The 16749-nt window shown below is 56.4% G+C and overlaps 1 protein-coding gene across 5 annotated transcripts in view; it reads left to right on the top strand.

Moving 5' to 3' along the window:
- The window catches only part of Gtf2ird1 (GTF2I repeat domain containing 1), a 74281-nt gene that overhangs the window by 54421 nt on the left and 3111 nt on the right, over positions 1 to 16749 (top strand). For all 5 annotated transcript variants that reach the window (XM_023714521.1, XM_023714519.1, XM_023714520.1 and 2 more), the window contains exons 15-24: positions 564 to 611; positions 1011 to 1076; positions 1958 to 2141; positions 2687 to 2736; positions 2875 to 2931; positions 3758 to 3841; positions 5815 to 5998; positions 6452 to 6480; positions 16103 to 16180; positions 16308 to 16500. In XM_023714521.1, the coding sequence (XP_023570289.1) occupies positions 564 to 611; positions 1011 to 1076; positions 1958 to 2141; positions 2687 to 2736; positions 2875 to 2931; positions 3758 to 3841; positions 5815 to 5998; positions 6452 to 6480; positions 16103 to 16180; positions 16308 to 16500 (973 nt within the window). The remainder of the gene's footprint in view (positions 1 to 563; positions 612 to 1010; positions 1077 to 1957; positions 2142 to 2686; positions 2737 to 2874; positions 2932 to 3757; positions 3842 to 5814; positions 5999 to 6451; positions 6481 to 16102; positions 16181 to 16307; positions 16501 to 16749) is intronic.

The following is a 16749-nucleotide window of genomic DNA, read 5'->3' as shown; positions in this document are numbered from 1 at the left end:
AAGCAATGGCCGTGACTCATCCACATGTCATACACTGACAAAAGGATGTACAAAAGGCAGTACAGGACTACAGGATAAATCCTGAGAGTACTTGGCTGACCTTATCAGATACAAAAGTTACATTTCTGGGTATATAGGTCTTGCTATATCTTGGTCTTAACCATCCAGCAGAAAAGTATAAAAATGAGGTATATAAAGTAAATCCATATTAATACGAGGAGCTGTAAAAGGCTCAAGTCAATAACTTCTGAGGATAACCCACTAATATTATAGACTGCTAGACAGTGTTAGATTGTTTTGTTGAATTCAAACACCTATAGTATTTAGATGCTAATAGAATATTCACCTCTGACAGGACAAAAATAAATAAAAAAAAACTTGTTCACTGTGTCACTGCCGTCTGACATCACATCAAGAGGGTGGACCTTGTCTTTTCCCTGTGTCTTCATGGGGAAGTAGGGTCATGTCTGGAATGGGGTGCCCTAGTCCTTTGGGGGTAGCACCACCCTCCCCAGGGCCCAGGAGGTGACAGATGTGTTTCCCAGTACTCTCTTATCTTGCAGACAAAGGGCCTAGTGAGGACCCGCGGCCAGAGGAGCGGCCCGTGGAGGGTGAGCTTGCCCTGCCTCAATTTACCCTCCCACCTCCTTCCCTTGCCCCTCACCCCTGTGTCTCTCCCTCCCTCCCATCTCCAGTAGTTCTTGTGGAGTAGTCCAGCGGGCTGGCCAGGAGGGGTGAGGGGTGAGGGGCAGGGCCAGGGCCATGGCAGGGGTGGAGCCTGGCTCCTGTTTGCAGTGATGAGCAGCATCAGGAGACCAGTGTTACTGGACCAGCCCTGCCCTGCTGGGAGGACGGCCAAATCCTAATTGATGCCCATCACCACTTGGCGCCCCCTAGAGAAGCCTTCCTCTGAGGTCACACCCACGGGTCGGCTTGCTGGATCAGCCAGTGCTGGGCACATGGGTCCCTCCCAGTGCCTGGGCTGCTTGGCAGGCTCCTTTTCTCTCCAGACAGCCACGGGGATGTGATCCGGCCACTGCGGAAGCAGGTGGAGCTGCTCTTCAACACGCGATATGGTGAGCATGAGGGCTCACTCACCTGCCTCCGGATGGGCACGGAAGGGGGAAGGGACGCCAACCCAGGGGACCAAGCCCCTGCCTGTGCCTCCCTCAGGCGTGGGCTCTTGTCCAAAGTCTGCCTCAGCTGGAGGTAGTGAACTGTGTACCCAAGCACTGGGGGACTCCTAAGCCAGAGCTTGCCTACCCTAGACCAGGAGGGCCAGGGCAGGGGTGCATGTGTAATCTTAGCACTCTAGGAGGCTGAGGCAGGAGGTTTGCTGCAAGTTTGAAGCCAGCCTGGGCTACATAGTGAGTTCAAGGTGAGCCTGAACTATGTAGAGATCCTGTGTCAAAAAAAAAGAATTCCAGGGCCAAAAGAGGAGAGAAAGGGCTGCTGTTCTTTAAGCTCCTCGTGTGCAGGAGTGAGGCCATGCGCTGGCTTCACACATATCCCTCACTGCACCCACACAAAATCCTGTCCTGAGCCCCACTTCACAGATGAGGGAGCTGAGGCCTGTGGCTGGGCCTAAAGTCCTGCTCATTTTGACATGTGAGCTTAAAATCCCACAAGAATTTGGTGTTTTCCTGGTGCTGGAGATTAAAGCCTAGTACCACTGAGTGTGACATGCCCAGCTCTTCGTCTGTTTTTCATTTTGAGGCAGGGCCTTACCAAGTTACTAAGTTGCCCAGGGTGGGCTGAAACTTGCCATGCTTCTGCCTCAGCCTCCCAGAGAGTAGGATGATGGGCATGCAGGACGCACCAGGTGTTAGTGTCACGGGTTGTTCCTGTGGTGGTTCCCTGTCAGCCCCAGTGAGAGGAGGCCACAGACAAGTGGCATCGGGTGGACGCAGGCCACGCTGGCCAGCCCTGCATAGCTGCTGCCTGCTCCCACCCCCAGCTGAGGCCATCGGCACCTCGGAGCCAGTCAAGGTGCCCTACTCCAAGTTCCTGATGTACCCCGAGGAGCTGTTCGTGGTGGGGCTGCCCGACGGCATCTCCCTGCGCCGGCCCAACTGCTTCGGCATTGCCAAGCTGCGCAAGATCCTGGAGGCCAGCAACAGCATCCAGTTCATCATCAAGAGGTGAGGCCCAGACAGGCTGGCCAGATCAGTGCCGGCTCAGCCTCTGTGTGCCCTCCCCTGCCCCCCATTTCTCTCCTGTGTCCAAACCCAGGGCCTTGGTGCCAAGCTGCTTCCCCAGCCCTTTTCATATTTACTTGGAGACAGAGTCTTGCTGAGTTTCCAAGTTGCCCCAGCTGGGCTCTAGTTTGCCATCCAAGTGCTGGGGTGGTGGCCATGTGTTCCTGCACCTAGCTTTAGGTTCAGAATTGCATGAAGTGGCCCTTTCTGTTTCTAGGCATTAATGTTCCCATCCCTCCCCTTGCTCTGCACCCCTAGCCTAAGTGGCAGTGGTCGGATGATGTCCTGAAACCGAGAGCAAGGGTCAGAGGGGCCAGCCTGGGGCCTGAAAGGGGATTGCTGAGGCAGGGTTCCAGAGCCCAGCGTGCCCAGGTCCTGAGGGTGCGAAGGGACACCAGGCTGGGTGGACCCGCTATACAGCTGTGCAGACAGTGTTGCTTCCAGGATGCTGCAGGGGACCCAGGTCACAGCCCCACTGTGTTTTCCAGGCCAGAACTGCTCACTGAAGGTGTCAAGGAGCCTGTGGCAGATAGTCAAGGTACCTGAGCTTGGGGCACCGAGCCACCCCCTTCCTCCTACTCCCCACCCTGCCCTCCCCAGGGCCCCTGGCCCCCAGCAATGCCACCTGGAGCCCGAGCTGCCTCCTCACCTGGCTTCTCTTCTCCACCCACCCCAGAACGGGATTCCGGGGACCCCGTTGTGGACGAGAGCCCAAGGAGACAGGGCTTCCCAGGTAAGGCTGAGCTCAGGGAGGTCGACTTCCATGTGGGGAGCCCAAGTGGGATGATGGGAGGGTGGCCACCACAGGGCCTGGGGACCCCATGAGCCACTGTGCCCTGCCATGCTGGACTCTGCGGGTAGGTTGGGAAGGCCGGGTTAGGGCTCAGGAGTCCAAGAGCTCATAGTGTTTCTTTTTAGGTGTGTGTATGTGTGTGTCCATATGTTTGTGTCTATGTGTTTGCAGTACTGAGGATTGAACCCATAGCTACCTGAGCTATCTCCCCAGCCCTTTTTTATTTTGACTTTAAGATAGTATCTTGTTAAGTGGTTAAGTTGCCCAGGCTGGGCTGGAATTTGGGGCCCTCTCGCCTCAGCCTCCCAGAGTGCTGGGGTTACAGGTGTGTACCACTAGGCCACCTTTTTTTTTTTTTTTGGTGGTCCCAGGAATGGAACTGAGGGGCTGTGCCCCACGAAGCCATGTCCCTAGCCTTTCCCCCATGACTTACCAAAGACCCTATTCCTCTCAGCTCCCTCCCCACCCCACTTGGCGTGGGAACTCACTCTCTGAGGCTCTTCACCTGTGGGGCTTATTTATCAGTTTGGTTGTTTTCAAATGTCAACAATTAATTTCTAGCTCATTGCTGTTTCAGCAACAGCGTGCGTCCTTCCTGAAGAGCGTGCCCGTCTGTGGAGCTTCACTCGCAGCTGAGGGGCTCTGAGGGCCACTCTAGGCTTGTAATTGCCGGAGCAGGAGCTCCCTGTAATTAGACAATCACGCGCCCTGCAAGGCCGAGTACCTTTCAGCTGACAGCTTCCAGTGTGATTGTTTCCCTTTGCAGAAAATTATGACGCCAGACTCTCCCGGATTGACATTGCCAACACGCTGCGGGAGCAGGTCCAGGACCTGTTCAATAAGAAATACGGTGAGCTGGGGTGAGGGTGGCATTGCCTGCAGGCCCAGGGTCAACAGCTAAACTGAGGCCAGTCCTTGGGGACGCTGTTCCTTGAGCGTCACAGGAAACGTGCAGGCTGTTTGAGGGACCAGGTGGGGTGCGAGTCTGAGTCCCGCCAGGGAGAGGTGGTGAGGAGATGCCAGGCAGACCGCAGGGGAAGGGGATTCCAGCTGGATAGGGAGCCTGGCTTGTGCAACAGCCCTGAGGTCAGACCGAAGAAGGCCCAGAGATAGAGTGCTTATCCAGCGTGTGTGAGGCTCTACCCTGCGGAACCCTGCAGAGACAATCAAGAGTACATTCAGAGTCCTGGGCAGGTTCAAGGGGAGGTGCCTGGCACTGGCCCTCTATGGAAGAACTCTGACAGCACACTGGGGGAGACATTCAGGTGGGAGAGACCCAGGTGTGCTGTCCGTGGACAGTGTGGCTGGCCGTGATGCAGCAGTGTGAGATGTCCAGCAGCAGGCAGCCCTCAGGGCCAGCAGGATCTGGCGGCTCAGGGACACCCTCCATCTCTTTTTCTGTGGCTGGCGTGTTGCCTCACACTAGGGTTCTGCTGAGTGGCAGAATGGCTGCAGCAGCACTGGCCGTCTCTTCTGCACACTCCAGGAGGGAGAGCTGACTCTGTCAGGCCCTTTAAAGGAGCCAGGACCTAGGGCTACTTTGTCGCTTTGGTGGGAGGGCATACATACCCCTGGTGGAGAGCAGAGTGGAGAATGCCCAGCTCCCAGGAAGCAAGGGCCAGAACTGGTGGTTCTGTTTCAGACTGTTGAGTGCCAGGCCCTGTATGGACCTGAGATTATGCCACCGTCAAGCCAGGCATGATATTGCTATTCAGCAGGCTGAGGCAGGAGGATCCCAAGGTTAAACACAGCCTGGGCAACTCCGTATGGTCTTGTCTCAAAAGGGGCTGGTGGTATACCTCACTGGCAGAGCGCCCCCTGGGTTCAATACCCAGTACCGCAAAAAATTAAAATCTGAGGGGCAGAGAGGACATTACTGGTTGCTGGAAGATTTGTAGAGTAGCATGCAGGACGGCTGAGGAGTGGAGGGTTTTGCTTTGGAGAAATGAAGTTGTTCTGGAATAGGTTGGTAGTAATAACTTTGTGGCCTCGTGCATGTCTTAGAAACCACTAGCTTGGACCAGGGAGATGGCTCAGTGGAATAAGCGCTTCTCTGGCAAGCACAAGGGCCAGAGTTCAATCCCCGGTTCCACCAAAAAAAAAAAAAAAAGAAGAAAAACCACTAGATTTTGTACTTCAAAATAATGTATTCAGCATCAATTCACAGAGAGGCCTGAGCCACGGATGGCTCAGGCATTCCATACCTGCCACACTTGGGGCACAAATCAGACTGTTTCCTAGGAGCCAGAGCAGAAAGGGAGATGGAGGCAGGGCTGCCGTGCCCAGAACTCATGAGATGAATGTTAACTTAGCGCATGGCTGCCTTGGTTACTCCTGCGGCCAGGGCTCAAGAGCTTCCTGCCTTGTGGCTCAGAGGGGACACTGCTGGCTCTGAGCCCCCACAGCTGCTGCAGGGAGCTCCGTCCCTCGTCCACCTGGGGTGGCCTTGGAGAAGGGTGGCTCCTGTCTGGGCCCTGGGTGTTAGGTCAGCCTGGTGCGGGGCCACAGTGGCTGCCATGCTCAGACCCCCAGGGTGATGCCAGACGAGCTGGGATGGGGCTCCTTGTGGAGAACAAGGGTGGCAGCCCTCCACAGAGCCCAGGGAGGAGTAGCAGGGCCTTGGCCCAGGCAGCACCCCTGGGGAGCCCTTCTGCTCAGGCTGGGCCAGTCCTGAGTCAGGAAGGCCAGGGCCTCTGTGGGCGCTGCCTGGGTGGGCATGCTAGTCTGGCCCTGAGGATAAGAAGCACCAGGCTGCACCCCAAGCTTGGCCTACTGTGTGCCCCTTCTTGTTCCCAATGCTCTCATGTTCCTCTTGCCCCCCAGGGGAAGCCTTGGGTATCAAGTACCCAGTCCAGGTGCCCTACAAGCGGATCAAGAGCAACCCTGGCTCAGTGCTCATTGAGGGGCTGCCCCCAGGAATCCCCTTCAGAAAGCCCTGCACCTTTGGCTCCCAGAACCTGGAACGGATCCTGGCCGTAGCTGACAAGATCAAGTTCACGGTCACCAGGTACTTAGGGAGAATAGGGGTGTCTGGATGCAGTGGGTCCTGGGACTCTGGGGGGCCCTGGGAGGGCTAGGAGAGAAGCTGCAGGCCACCCAGGGCGTGAATGAGCACTCCTGCCTACCCAGCATGCCTGCGCTGCCCCAAGCCTCCTGGTAAAGCACAGAGTTGGTTTGGGGTTTTTTTGTTTGTTTTTTTATTTTCCCTTGGATTGAACCTGCAGCCTGCACATTAAGCTATATCCCTATCCCTTTTAAAATTTTTTTATTTTGAGACTGAGTCTCACCAAAGTCCTCAGGCTGGGCTTGAGCTTGGGGTTCTCTTGCCTCAGCCTCTACACCCAGATTGAAGGGCAGATTCTGCCACAGTGGGCTGGGATGACCCCGCTCATTATTTAGGGACTCCCAGGTGGCCACCGTGTCCCCAGATGCCACTCACCCGTCTCTATTTCTCTTCCAGGCCATTCCAAGGACTCATCCCGAAGCCTGGTAAGAGGCGCTGGCTATGGGGCCAAAGGAGCAGGGGCCATGGTGCTAGGGTAGAGGCCAGAGCGGGCCTCTGCAGGCCTCAGGTGCTGGGCTGCACTCCTGTCCCCTGTCCTGCCCAGCTCCTGTCTGGGTCAGGAGGAAGACTGGGCTCTCAGGGTCATCCTGGAGCAGGAGTGGGTGATGAGGCACAGGTGGCCCTGGGCCTCACCATGTCACAGTTCAGGCACAGGCTGGGTAGGTCCTTGTTCCTGTTTCTCCTGATGATGGCCTGGACATTGCAGGGATAGGTGCAGCTGGTGGTGTCAGCGCTGGGTGGGAGGGGACCCCAAAGGATGATTCTGGGAAGGTGAGGTTGGGGCTGGGGCTTCCCTAGGCTGCTAAGAATGGCTATGACATTGGGCCTGGTGGCACACACTTGTAATTCCAGCACTCTGGGAGGCTGAGGCAAGAGGATCACAAGTTTGAGCCCAGCCTGGATAATTCAGCAATTTAGCAAGACCTTATCTCAAAGCATTTTTTAAAAAGGGTTGGGAGTGTTGCTTCAGGTAGAGGCCTTGAGTTTAATCCCTGGTAGTATAAAATAAGAGAGACAAGGGGACAGGGCCCTAGAATGCCTTCAACAGTGTCCCAACTGGGTATGACATCTGTGCTCAGGGCCTCAGCTTCCTCCACTGTGGTCTAGCGGCCAGCTGTGGCTGGAGGGGAAGGCAGATTTGGGCGTGGCCTGGGCTGTGCAGAGCAGCAGGGGTGACAGCAGGAATCTGGGCCTTGGATGAGGGCCTGTGGGCTGGGCTCCCCCTGGGACCAGAAAGGACACCACCTAGGGCCCTGGGCTGCATGCCATCGGCAGTTCCTCCCCTGCCCATTAGTGCTGAGTGAAACAGGGACACTAGGCTGGCCAGGGACAGCCTGGGAAGGCTGCTCTCTGAGTCCCATGACCAGCTCTTGGGGATAGACATGCACCGGAGCCCATAGGTGGTGGAGCCCAGCATGGCCATGGAGGGCACCGTCCTGCAGTGCAGAGGGGCTGGCGTCACCATAGGACAGTCAGAGCTAAACGTCCCCAAACTCGGTATCCCACCTGCACAGACGTAGTACAGTCTGACCAGGTCATGTGAGGGACATGTGGTGCCTGTAGAGAGCAGAGACCTCTGCCCAGGGAGCTAGTGCCCTGACCTGAAGGGAATGCTGGGGTGATGGTGCACACCTGTACTCTAGCACCTGGGAGGCTGAGGCAGGAGGATTGGCACAAATTGGAGGCTAGTCTAGTATACATATTGGGACCCTGCCTCAGAAAAAAATAAGTAGGATTAAAAAGTTAAAACAAAGGGGAAAAAAAAGTTAAAACAAGGGCCAGATATAGCTCAGCAGCATAAGCGCCTGTCTGGCAAGCACAAGTCCCAAACTTAATCCGAGGAGCAAAAATAAAACAAACAAAAAAACAAGGAATGTAGCTATTAGCCCATGGGGGAAATTGGCGAACTACAGAAATCTAACAGCCCAGATGGCCATTTGTTTTTACTACAATATATTTCTTCCAAGATTTTCCCCCAAACTTACTAATTTTGCTTCTTTCACTGCTATAAGTGGATACAACACACTTGATCCTAAAACACACGTGTTCCCACGGCCTCAAAATGCTTTCTCCCTTTCCTCCTGGGCTTTGGCGCCCTGTGGACGCCTGGAATCCCTCACTTGCTCAGAACCTGAATCGACCATTTACAGAGTTCAGCAGTGCCCAGTCACAGATCATAGCCCAGTAAGCAGTCTCCCAGGAGGAAACCAAGGCTCAGAGAGGGAACAGATACCTCACACGGCCACAGGCATGTGCGTAGCGTGGTAAGATCTGAACCAGTCTCCTGTGTTCTGCTCGGGGCCACTCTGCTCTGCAGCGCCACCATGGTCGCTGCCTCCGTCCCAGCTGGGTGACCCCTTGGCGCCCCCTCCTGGTCAACGGCAGCAACAGCGTTAATCCTGTCTGGAATCCTTTAGACTCTGCTTTTCCTTTGGTTTGTTACTGGTACAACCATACTGAGTGCCTACTGTGTGCCAGGTTTGATGCCCTAAAATAGGCCAAGATCTCTGCCACGTTCCATGGCGGATATAAATACACAGGAAGGAAGCAGAGCACCCTACTGGACAGTGACAAGTTCCTTGGAGCTGAAACACAGGACAATCTCTGAAGCCACCAGGAGTCCATGCTGCAGACGGCGGGGGGCAGGGCTGTGGCTCAGGGCTGTGGCTCAGGGCTGTGGCTCAGCTGGTGCACACAAAACCCTGGGTTTTACCTGCAGCCCTGCAGAACTAAAGAATAACCAAACCCCACTGCAGTGAAGCCAGGGCTAAGGCTTGAAAGTCCAGCCAGTGTTGGACTGTTGCAGGTGCAGCCAGAGCCAATGTGGAGGTGCTGCCCAGTAGTCCTACCCCTGGAAGGCTGAGGCAGGAGGATTGCCATGAGTTCAAGGCCAGCCTAACCTACAGAAATAAAAAGTAATGCAAAGGATGTGAGCTGAGAAAGAGAGGACAAGGGCAGGGCTGTACCAAGATTTTGTCCTGAGCAGGTGAAAGAACAGAGTCACGTGACGGGGACAGGTTTGATGGTGGGTCAGATGCGCAGTTCACTGTGCACACCAAAGAGCGCCCCCAACCCCTAGGCACGGAGCCACCCTGGGTGGAATGGATTTGACCTAGAAACTGGGTCCCAATGGGGGTGAGCCCCACGGGCCCCAGAGGTGCCACTTATGTGGAGAGCGGAGCCCCAGGGCGAGTCTGAGGGTTGATCACTGCCGCTCGCTGGGCAGTGAGCCACTGTGATCCTTGGTGGTCATGCTGGGATGAGCAGGTTCAGGCAGAGGACAGAAGCGGAGCCCTGGGGCCCGCGGGAAGGGGAAAGGGGAGTGTAGGGGCGCCGCAGGGTCTCCAGGCCAAGGACCAGAGGTTGCCCTAAGGATGAAATGGAAAGCTGCAAAGGTGAAAGGGACCACCAGGGCTGATGTGAGGCCAGGCGATGTACACCTGTCGCCCCTGCACTTTGGGAGGCCGAGGCAGGAAGATTGCAGGTTGGAGCCCAGCCTAGGACAACTGAGCCAGACCCTATCCAAAATCTATTAAAGGACTGGGGCTGTAGCAGAGGCCCTGGGTCTAACCCCAGTACCACAAGCGAGGGGGGAGACACATGACACACCATGGAAGGGCTGAGACCACTCGTGACCCTCGGGGCCTCGCTGGCCAGGAAAGTCAGGGCCGCATCTGTGCACTTGGAACCCAGCAGACACACGTTCGCCTGCCCTTGGCAAGGAACAGCCCTTGTGCCCAGAGAACCGCTCTCCAGGGAACAGCAGGGACATGGGGCCAGGATTGCAGTTGAGCAGATCATGACTCCACAGGCGGCAGCCCAAGCTGCCTGAGCCAGAGCCCCACCTGAGCCTGGCTGGCCCAAACCAGCTGCCAGGATTCAACCTGGCTTTCAGGGAAAACTAGCAAGCCAGGCTTTGCTTTTGTGGCATTGGAAGAGGTTTTTTTAGCCCATCAGATGATACAATATGATCTGTTATTTTAGGGTTACCATGGTAACCACTTCCACCCCTTGAGAAGGGACAGAAGGAAAGCTGAGGGGTGCAGAACCTGGAGGAGCAGGGTGTGAGGAGGCACTGCTGGCCCTTAAGGGCCAAGGCTGTGTGTGAAGCCAGCAGCCAAGGCCAGAGCCCAGCACCAGGGATTGCTGGAGACAGGGAGCCAGCAGTGGAGCAGAGGGAAGGGAGGAGCAGCCCTCGGGGCTCAGAGCTGTGGGGTCAGGGCAGCGGCTTTCAGGGCTGGCTTGTGGGGTCAGTGGGGGACCGTGCACATGGCAAGGCCTCTGGTGTGACCCTCCGCGGGTGCACACGCATGCACACACACACCATGAAACAGAAACCAAAGCCTGTGTGGTCACCCATGAGAGCAGGCAAGGAAACAGCATCTAGAACTGTTCTTGAATAGGGAGAGTGGGATAAAAACAACAGTATTGGAAGGTATGACGTTTAAGCTAAAGATGAGTGGCTGTTCTCCAAGAAGCCCACAGGTTTCTCCAGGGTGTTACAAGGGCCTTTCCAGGCAGCCTTGTCAGTGTTGGAGACTGGTGCCCCTCCCAGCTGTGCCACAGCAGGAGGGACCCTGGAGCCAGGCCCCCAGCAGGTGGCGGGACAGAGCTGTGGCTTCCTGTGGATTCAGCAGTTTGGCCCCAGTTTCCACTTAGCAGGAAGAATTGAGGGCGCCATGTCTCCAGCCCAGCCTGTTCAGGAGTGGAGAGGCAGCCAAGCTGGGCATGAGGGCCTAGAAGGCCCTGCTTTACGGCGAGGACTGGACCCTGCAGACCCAGCCTTGGCAAGCTCTCGTGCCACTGTCCCCACAGCAGGAGGCTGGGCACCCAGGGGGTCACCCCAGTGCTGAGGAAGGCCAGGGATCCTGTCCCGGGTGCATCTCTGGCATTGTCTGGTCCCCTCCACCTGCAGGCCCCCTCTGGGGGGGGGTCTCCTGTTCCTCACAGGTGCTGAGTGGGGAAGGGACCTGAGTAGGGCCTGCCTCCTTCCTTGGTAGGGTTGCCGCCAGCAGGATCTGGGATGGGACCCTTTGGCCTGCACGGGAGCTCCTCCTGCCATTTCTGAGCTGGGTGATGTTAGATACATTAGCTTACGACCTGTGGTCTGTGGTCTGCCCTTTCTCCAAGATGACTCTGGTCTGAGATTAAAGTACTGTTCCTGGGCCTGCATTTTCACAAGGGTCCACAGAACAGTGACACCCTCCACAGTCCCTGCTGCCCAAGCCCTGAGGGCCATTTGTGCGTCCCACACTCCGCTGGGCCCTGTCTTCTGCCTTGGAGCCCTGCCCCCAACCCCCCTTTGGCTCTGTCCTTGCCTGGTGCCTGGAGCTGTCCCATCCGCGCCAGCCACATGCTTACCTCATTACCTTGACTGTTCTTTGTTAATTAGGCTGCAGTGAAGATCGCTGCCTCCTGGAAGGAGCTGGCATCTGCCAGGTGGGATGGGGCCTCCGTGGGCAGCAGATGCCAGGCTGCCAGGCCTGGGGCTGGTGCAGTGCCTCCTTTCCTCTGGGGCCCAGGGCACAGAGGTGGACAGACCCTGTCCTTTTTCTTGCCTGTGGGGCTCAGTAGGGGAGAAGGGGGAACCTTAGAGTTCTCCACTTGTTGGGTGGGGAGCTCCCTAGAAGAGGGCAAGTTAGGGGCCTTCACATTGGTATTCTAGGGGGCCTGCCCCTTAGCTCAGTTCTTTAAGTGGCTGCTTCAACAAAGCAGTCAGGCTCAGGTTGCTGTGGTTGGATCCCCACAACTCAGGCCAGCCAAACCTGCCCTGAAGGCATTCAGAGCCTCCCCTGCCCCCCCCCAAAAAATAAATGAATAATCCATCTGCCACATTGATATTCCAGGCCAGAGGTCAACCCCGAGACACCAGGGGGTGACCACAGGCACAGTGCAGTGGCTTGCAGCCTCGTGAAGTGGGGGGTCCGGTGACAAAACTAGGGATGGGGACACAGGCAGCTCTCTAAGACACCTCCACCCCCACCCCCACCCCTGCCAGGGCCTGGAGCACAGGGTGGGGAGGTGTGAATGGAGTAGGGAGATGTGAATGGAGTTGTGAGTCAGTTTGTCAAGTACAGAAGCTCAGGTGGGAGGGTGACAGGGTGGGGGGTTGGGCTGTTAGTGGCTTTGGTAGTGTTTTGTGGGGCTGGAATTCAGCCTTACTCATGCCAGGCAAGTGCTAACCACTGAGCCGCCCTCCCCAGATCTCAATGATGCACTCCCTTTTTAAGGGATTCGATCAGATAAACTGGCTCTGGGGAAGCACTGAGTGAAGACCTGAAGGGGGTGGGCAGACAGTAGCTGCTGCAAAGACCTTGAGGTCACCTGCTGGGGGGGGGGCAGCAGGGGCAGCAGATGAGGTCAGACTGGGAGGGACCTTGGTGCCTGGCCACTAAGGATGTGGGAAACCAGGGCAGCTCTGAGTGTGTGTGGGGAGGTCCCAGCTGGGGTTTTCAGGGGATCCCTGCGGCTGTTGGGTGGAAGACAGATGGGATGGAGGGGAGATGGTGTAATGACTTGGGCAGGGCCCTGGCGGCAGCCTGCGGTGAATCACAGCCCTAGGTGTGTTTGGTGGCTAACAGTAATGCCAGCAGAATGTGACGCTGTGGGCTGTGGACTGGGAGAGCCCTGGAGTCAAGTTTGACCTCAGCAGTTTGGGCTGAACTGGGGCAGTTGGCTGAGACAGGAGGGTGTGGGCCTGGGAGCGGGTGATGTCAGGTGCTGGGCTTGGAGTATTCATCTGTGGTCATCCACTAATTCAGTGCACCCTTTGGGACTTGGAGGGAGGTGCAGGCTCGGGGTAGAATGAGAACCAAAGGACAAGTGTCCTGGAGCGAGGCTCCTGGCCTGGGTCTTGTTGCTGTGTTGCTCCGGCAGGAGTCCAGTTTGTGCTCCTCCTGCCTCAGCCTTGAGTGCTGGGATGACAGGTGTGCACCACCCACTCATCTTCAAGGCCCCTCCTCCAGCCTTGCCTCCCCCACCCACTTGTGAGGGATGGACACCCCAGTGTGACCCTGCTGGCAACCCTAGCTCATGCCTTAGCCTGCAGGGCACCTTGTCTGGAGCCAGAGACTGTCACCAGGACAGTGTGGGCAGCCCTGCTCCAGGTGGCCCTGCCCCTGCTCTCACCAGCTTGGTGGCTCTGCTGTGTGACTGGGGCCTCCTCAAGGAGGGGGCCAGAGAGCAGAGGGAAGGTCTGAGCTGTGTGACAGTGTTCTGCTTCCACCTGGGTCAGTGGGCTCAGAGCAATGTCTCCTGGTGGCAGGGATTCCCTGTGCTTCCTGGTGTGGTGCCCGTCCCTGGCTGTCACAGGGAAGCACACGCAGAACGTGCAAGCCAGCACCCAGTTGTCCAGCGTGGCCTCCCCAGCACTATGGCCCACGTCTCTTTGCCCCACACCCTGGCCTAGAACCCAACTGGCTGGAACCCAGCGGAGAATGTGCAGGCCCAAGGGCTGAAGGCCCACCTGTGTCTCTCCCTCTCCAGCTCAGGCCCAGGCGGGGCCATACCTGGGGACACAGTCGTGCCAGGCCCTGCCTGCTATGGGGCAGGGCTGTGCCTCTGTGCACACAATAGAAGCAATAGGGAAGCCAGGCTGTGGTGGCACAGGCCTGTAGTCCCCAGCACTCTGGGAGGTCAGGCAGGGGGCTTCTAAAGTTCAGTCTGGGTGATTTAGTGAAACCCTAGTTTATAATAAAAGAAAGCAAAAAAAGGGCTGGAAGGGTGGCCAGATAGCTCAGCAGATTAAAGCGCCTGCTTAGGCAGATGCAGGGGCTGGAGGTTTGATGCCTGGCATGCCATGCTGGCCCCACCCCTGGGTACACTGAGATGGCAATTGAGACTGGGCATGGTGGCGCGTGCCTGTAATCCCAGCACTCAGGAGGCTGAAAAACAAGGATTACTATGAGTCTGATCTGTGTTGTGAAGCCCTATAGACCCTGTACTAAATACATTTAAAGGGGCTGGGGAGATAGCTCAGTTGAATAAGTGCCTGGCAAGCGCAAGGGCCCGAGTTCAGTCCCCAGCTCTGCGGGGCGGGGGGGGGGGGAGTTCAGGTTCTGCTTAGGGGTCAGGAAGATGGCTCAGTAGAATAAGGGCTTGTCTGGCAAGCTCAGGGTCCTGAGTTCAATCCCTGGTTCTGCAAAAAATACATTTGGTGGGGGAGGCCTGGAGATACAGCTCAGCAGAAAGGCCCTGGGTTCAATCCCCAGTAACACCAACCCCAAGGAGGAAAAAAAAAATAAAGAAGTTTGAGTAGAGAGAACCCTCGTCCGGACCCAGGAAGCTTGTACTTGTCATCCCGTGGAAAAGTTACTAGAGTTCTCTTGAGTTAATTCCAGTCCACCAACTCCAGTGTAATGCCCAACAAGAATAAAGACACTAAAGTCTTTTTTTGTAGTTGTGGGAAGCTGAAGGGTCCTAAATCTAACTGGGATGATGGCAGCTGGAACAAAAGCCTCGACCCAGGGCTGAACTTGCATTTTTATTTGTGAAGAAGGGAGTGGCTGGAGGATGAGTGAGTGTGAGAATACTTGCAGTCAGGTGAGGGCTGGGAGGAGGTAGGAGGCCTGCCTTTACCTCTAATAAGAGAAAAAGCCATACAGAGCAATCTGCCTGACACTTGGAGGTGGTATCTAACGTTTGAGGTCAGTGCTTGAACTCTGACGTGTACTCTTATATGCCCTGGCCTGGGAACTCGCAGCCTCCTGTCCCAAGGATCTCCAATCCGCCAGGTTCATGCATGGTTTTTGGGAGTTACAGGGTGGGACAACACTGACCCGTCAGCTTGCTTCAGAGACTACACACCAGCTAGACCGAAGTGCAGTGCTTAAAGCCAGTTGAAGGGATGCTAAGTTCCAGCCAGCGCTGTGCATGTCACTGCATGGAAGCAGGGCCAGGTGTAGCCAGGATGGACTCAGGTGCTCTTGCCCGGAGTCTTCCAGAGGGTCCACCCCCGTGGGGTGGGCTGGGCAGAATGGAGGCCTGCAGGAGCAGCCTGCAGAATGATGTGACTCCCGAGTCCTCGGGGCTGGGGCATTGCTCGTGCCCAGTCTCAGCTCAGCTGTGTGAAGCCTGGGTTCCTTCTCTAGCACCAAAAGAAGAAAAACAAATCAGCTTTTTTTTTTTTTTTTGCAGAAGCGACGATTGAACTCAGACCCTTGCGCTTGCCCTCAGCTCTTTTAAAGATAGAAAAACTGAATGGGGGCGGGGGCACGGGGAGATGGCTCAGTGGAATAAGTGCTTCCCTGGCAAGGGCAGGGGCCTGAGTTCAATCCCCGGTTCTGCAAAAAAAAAAGAAAAAGAAAAAAGAAAAAACTGAATTCGGGAAACCCAGAGCTGTCATCGACCAGGAAAGACCAGGGGTTTGTGGTCAGACAGACTTGCTGTTCCTGGTGTGTCACAGCTGTGTGGCCTTGGCAAGTTACTTACCCTCCTGGGCCTCTGTCCTCGGCTGGCGGAGGCTGTCTCTTCTCTGTGCCAGCCTCAGTGCCGGGCCCTGGAGGTGGGGCAGAGGTGGCTCCCCAGGCCAGAGCTGGAGTCTTTGTTTTTCCTCCCCCAGTGCCAGGCATTGAGTCCAGGGCCTTCATGCCAAGCTACGACTGCAGCCCTTTTCCATTTTTACTTGGAGACAAGGTCTGGCTCTGTTGGACAGGCTGGGGTTACAGGTTTGTGACACCACACCTAACAGGGTCTTGTGTGGTTGAAGCCACTGCTCAGGACCCTACACCCCAAGATGGGGACATGGGATGGTGTTGCCTGGGGCCCCCAGGCACTGAGGCTCCCCAGTGCAGGCACTAGGGAAGGCCCAGCCTAGGAAAGGCAACAGAGCTGAGCACTGTCATGTGTAGTACTCAGAGGATGAGGCAGGAGGACTAAGTTTGAGCCCAGCCGGAGCAGCCTGGAAGTAGTGAGGCCCTGTCTCAAAAAAGAAAATCCCAAAAGGGCTGGAGATGTAGCTCGGTGCCAGGTACTGGGTTCGGTCCCCAGAAGGAAGAAGGCAGGTGCAGGGAAGCCTGCACAGCCACACACGTTCTGTTGGTCCCGCAGATGAGGATGACGCCAACAGGCTTGGGGAGAAGGTGATCCTTCGGGAGCAGGTGAAGGAGCTCTTCAATGAGAAATACGGTCAGTACCTCGCTGGCCAGGCCCCTCTCTGGTCTGGGAGCTCTCGGGGTAAAGGCTCCTCTCCCTGCGGCCCCTGACCTCTGCCATGGGGATACCTTCACCTCCCTGACGGCCCTCTGCCCCGCAGGAGAGGCCCTGGGCCTGAACCGGCCGGTGCTGGTGCCCTACAAGCTGATCCGAGACAGCCCTGACGCTGTGGAGGTCACAGGCCTGCCTGATGACATCCCTTTCCGGAACCCCAATACCTACGACATCCACCGGCTGGAGAAGATCCTGAAGGCACGGGAGCACATGCGCATAGTCATCATCAACCAGCTGCAGTGAGTGTGGGCAGCAGTGGGGGACAGCAGCCAGCCCGAGCCTGGAAGTCGAAAGCGCAGGCACAGCGATTAAACTCAGCCCTGGACCTCTGCCCTGAGCCCAGCCGCAGCCCAGTGTTTCTTTTTGTTATATTTTATTTTAAGGATTTTTTTTTTATATCTTTTGGGCAGATCTGGCAAGGCTTGAGGATCTGGGGATCGAACCACAGCATCCTGAGCCTCACTGTTTTGTTTAAGTAATCACTTAAA

This window comes from Octodon degus, unplaced genomic scaffold, assembly GCF_000260255.1.
Source record: "Octodon degus isolate 3935 unplaced genomic scaffold, OctDeg1.0 scaffold00035, whole genome shotgun sequence".
In the NCBI taxonomy this organism is placed as follows: domain Eukaryota; kingdom Metazoa; phylum Chordata; class Mammalia; order Rodentia; family Octodontidae; genus Octodon; species Octodon degus.
This window is presented reverse-complemented; position numbering and strand designations above follow the sequence as displayed.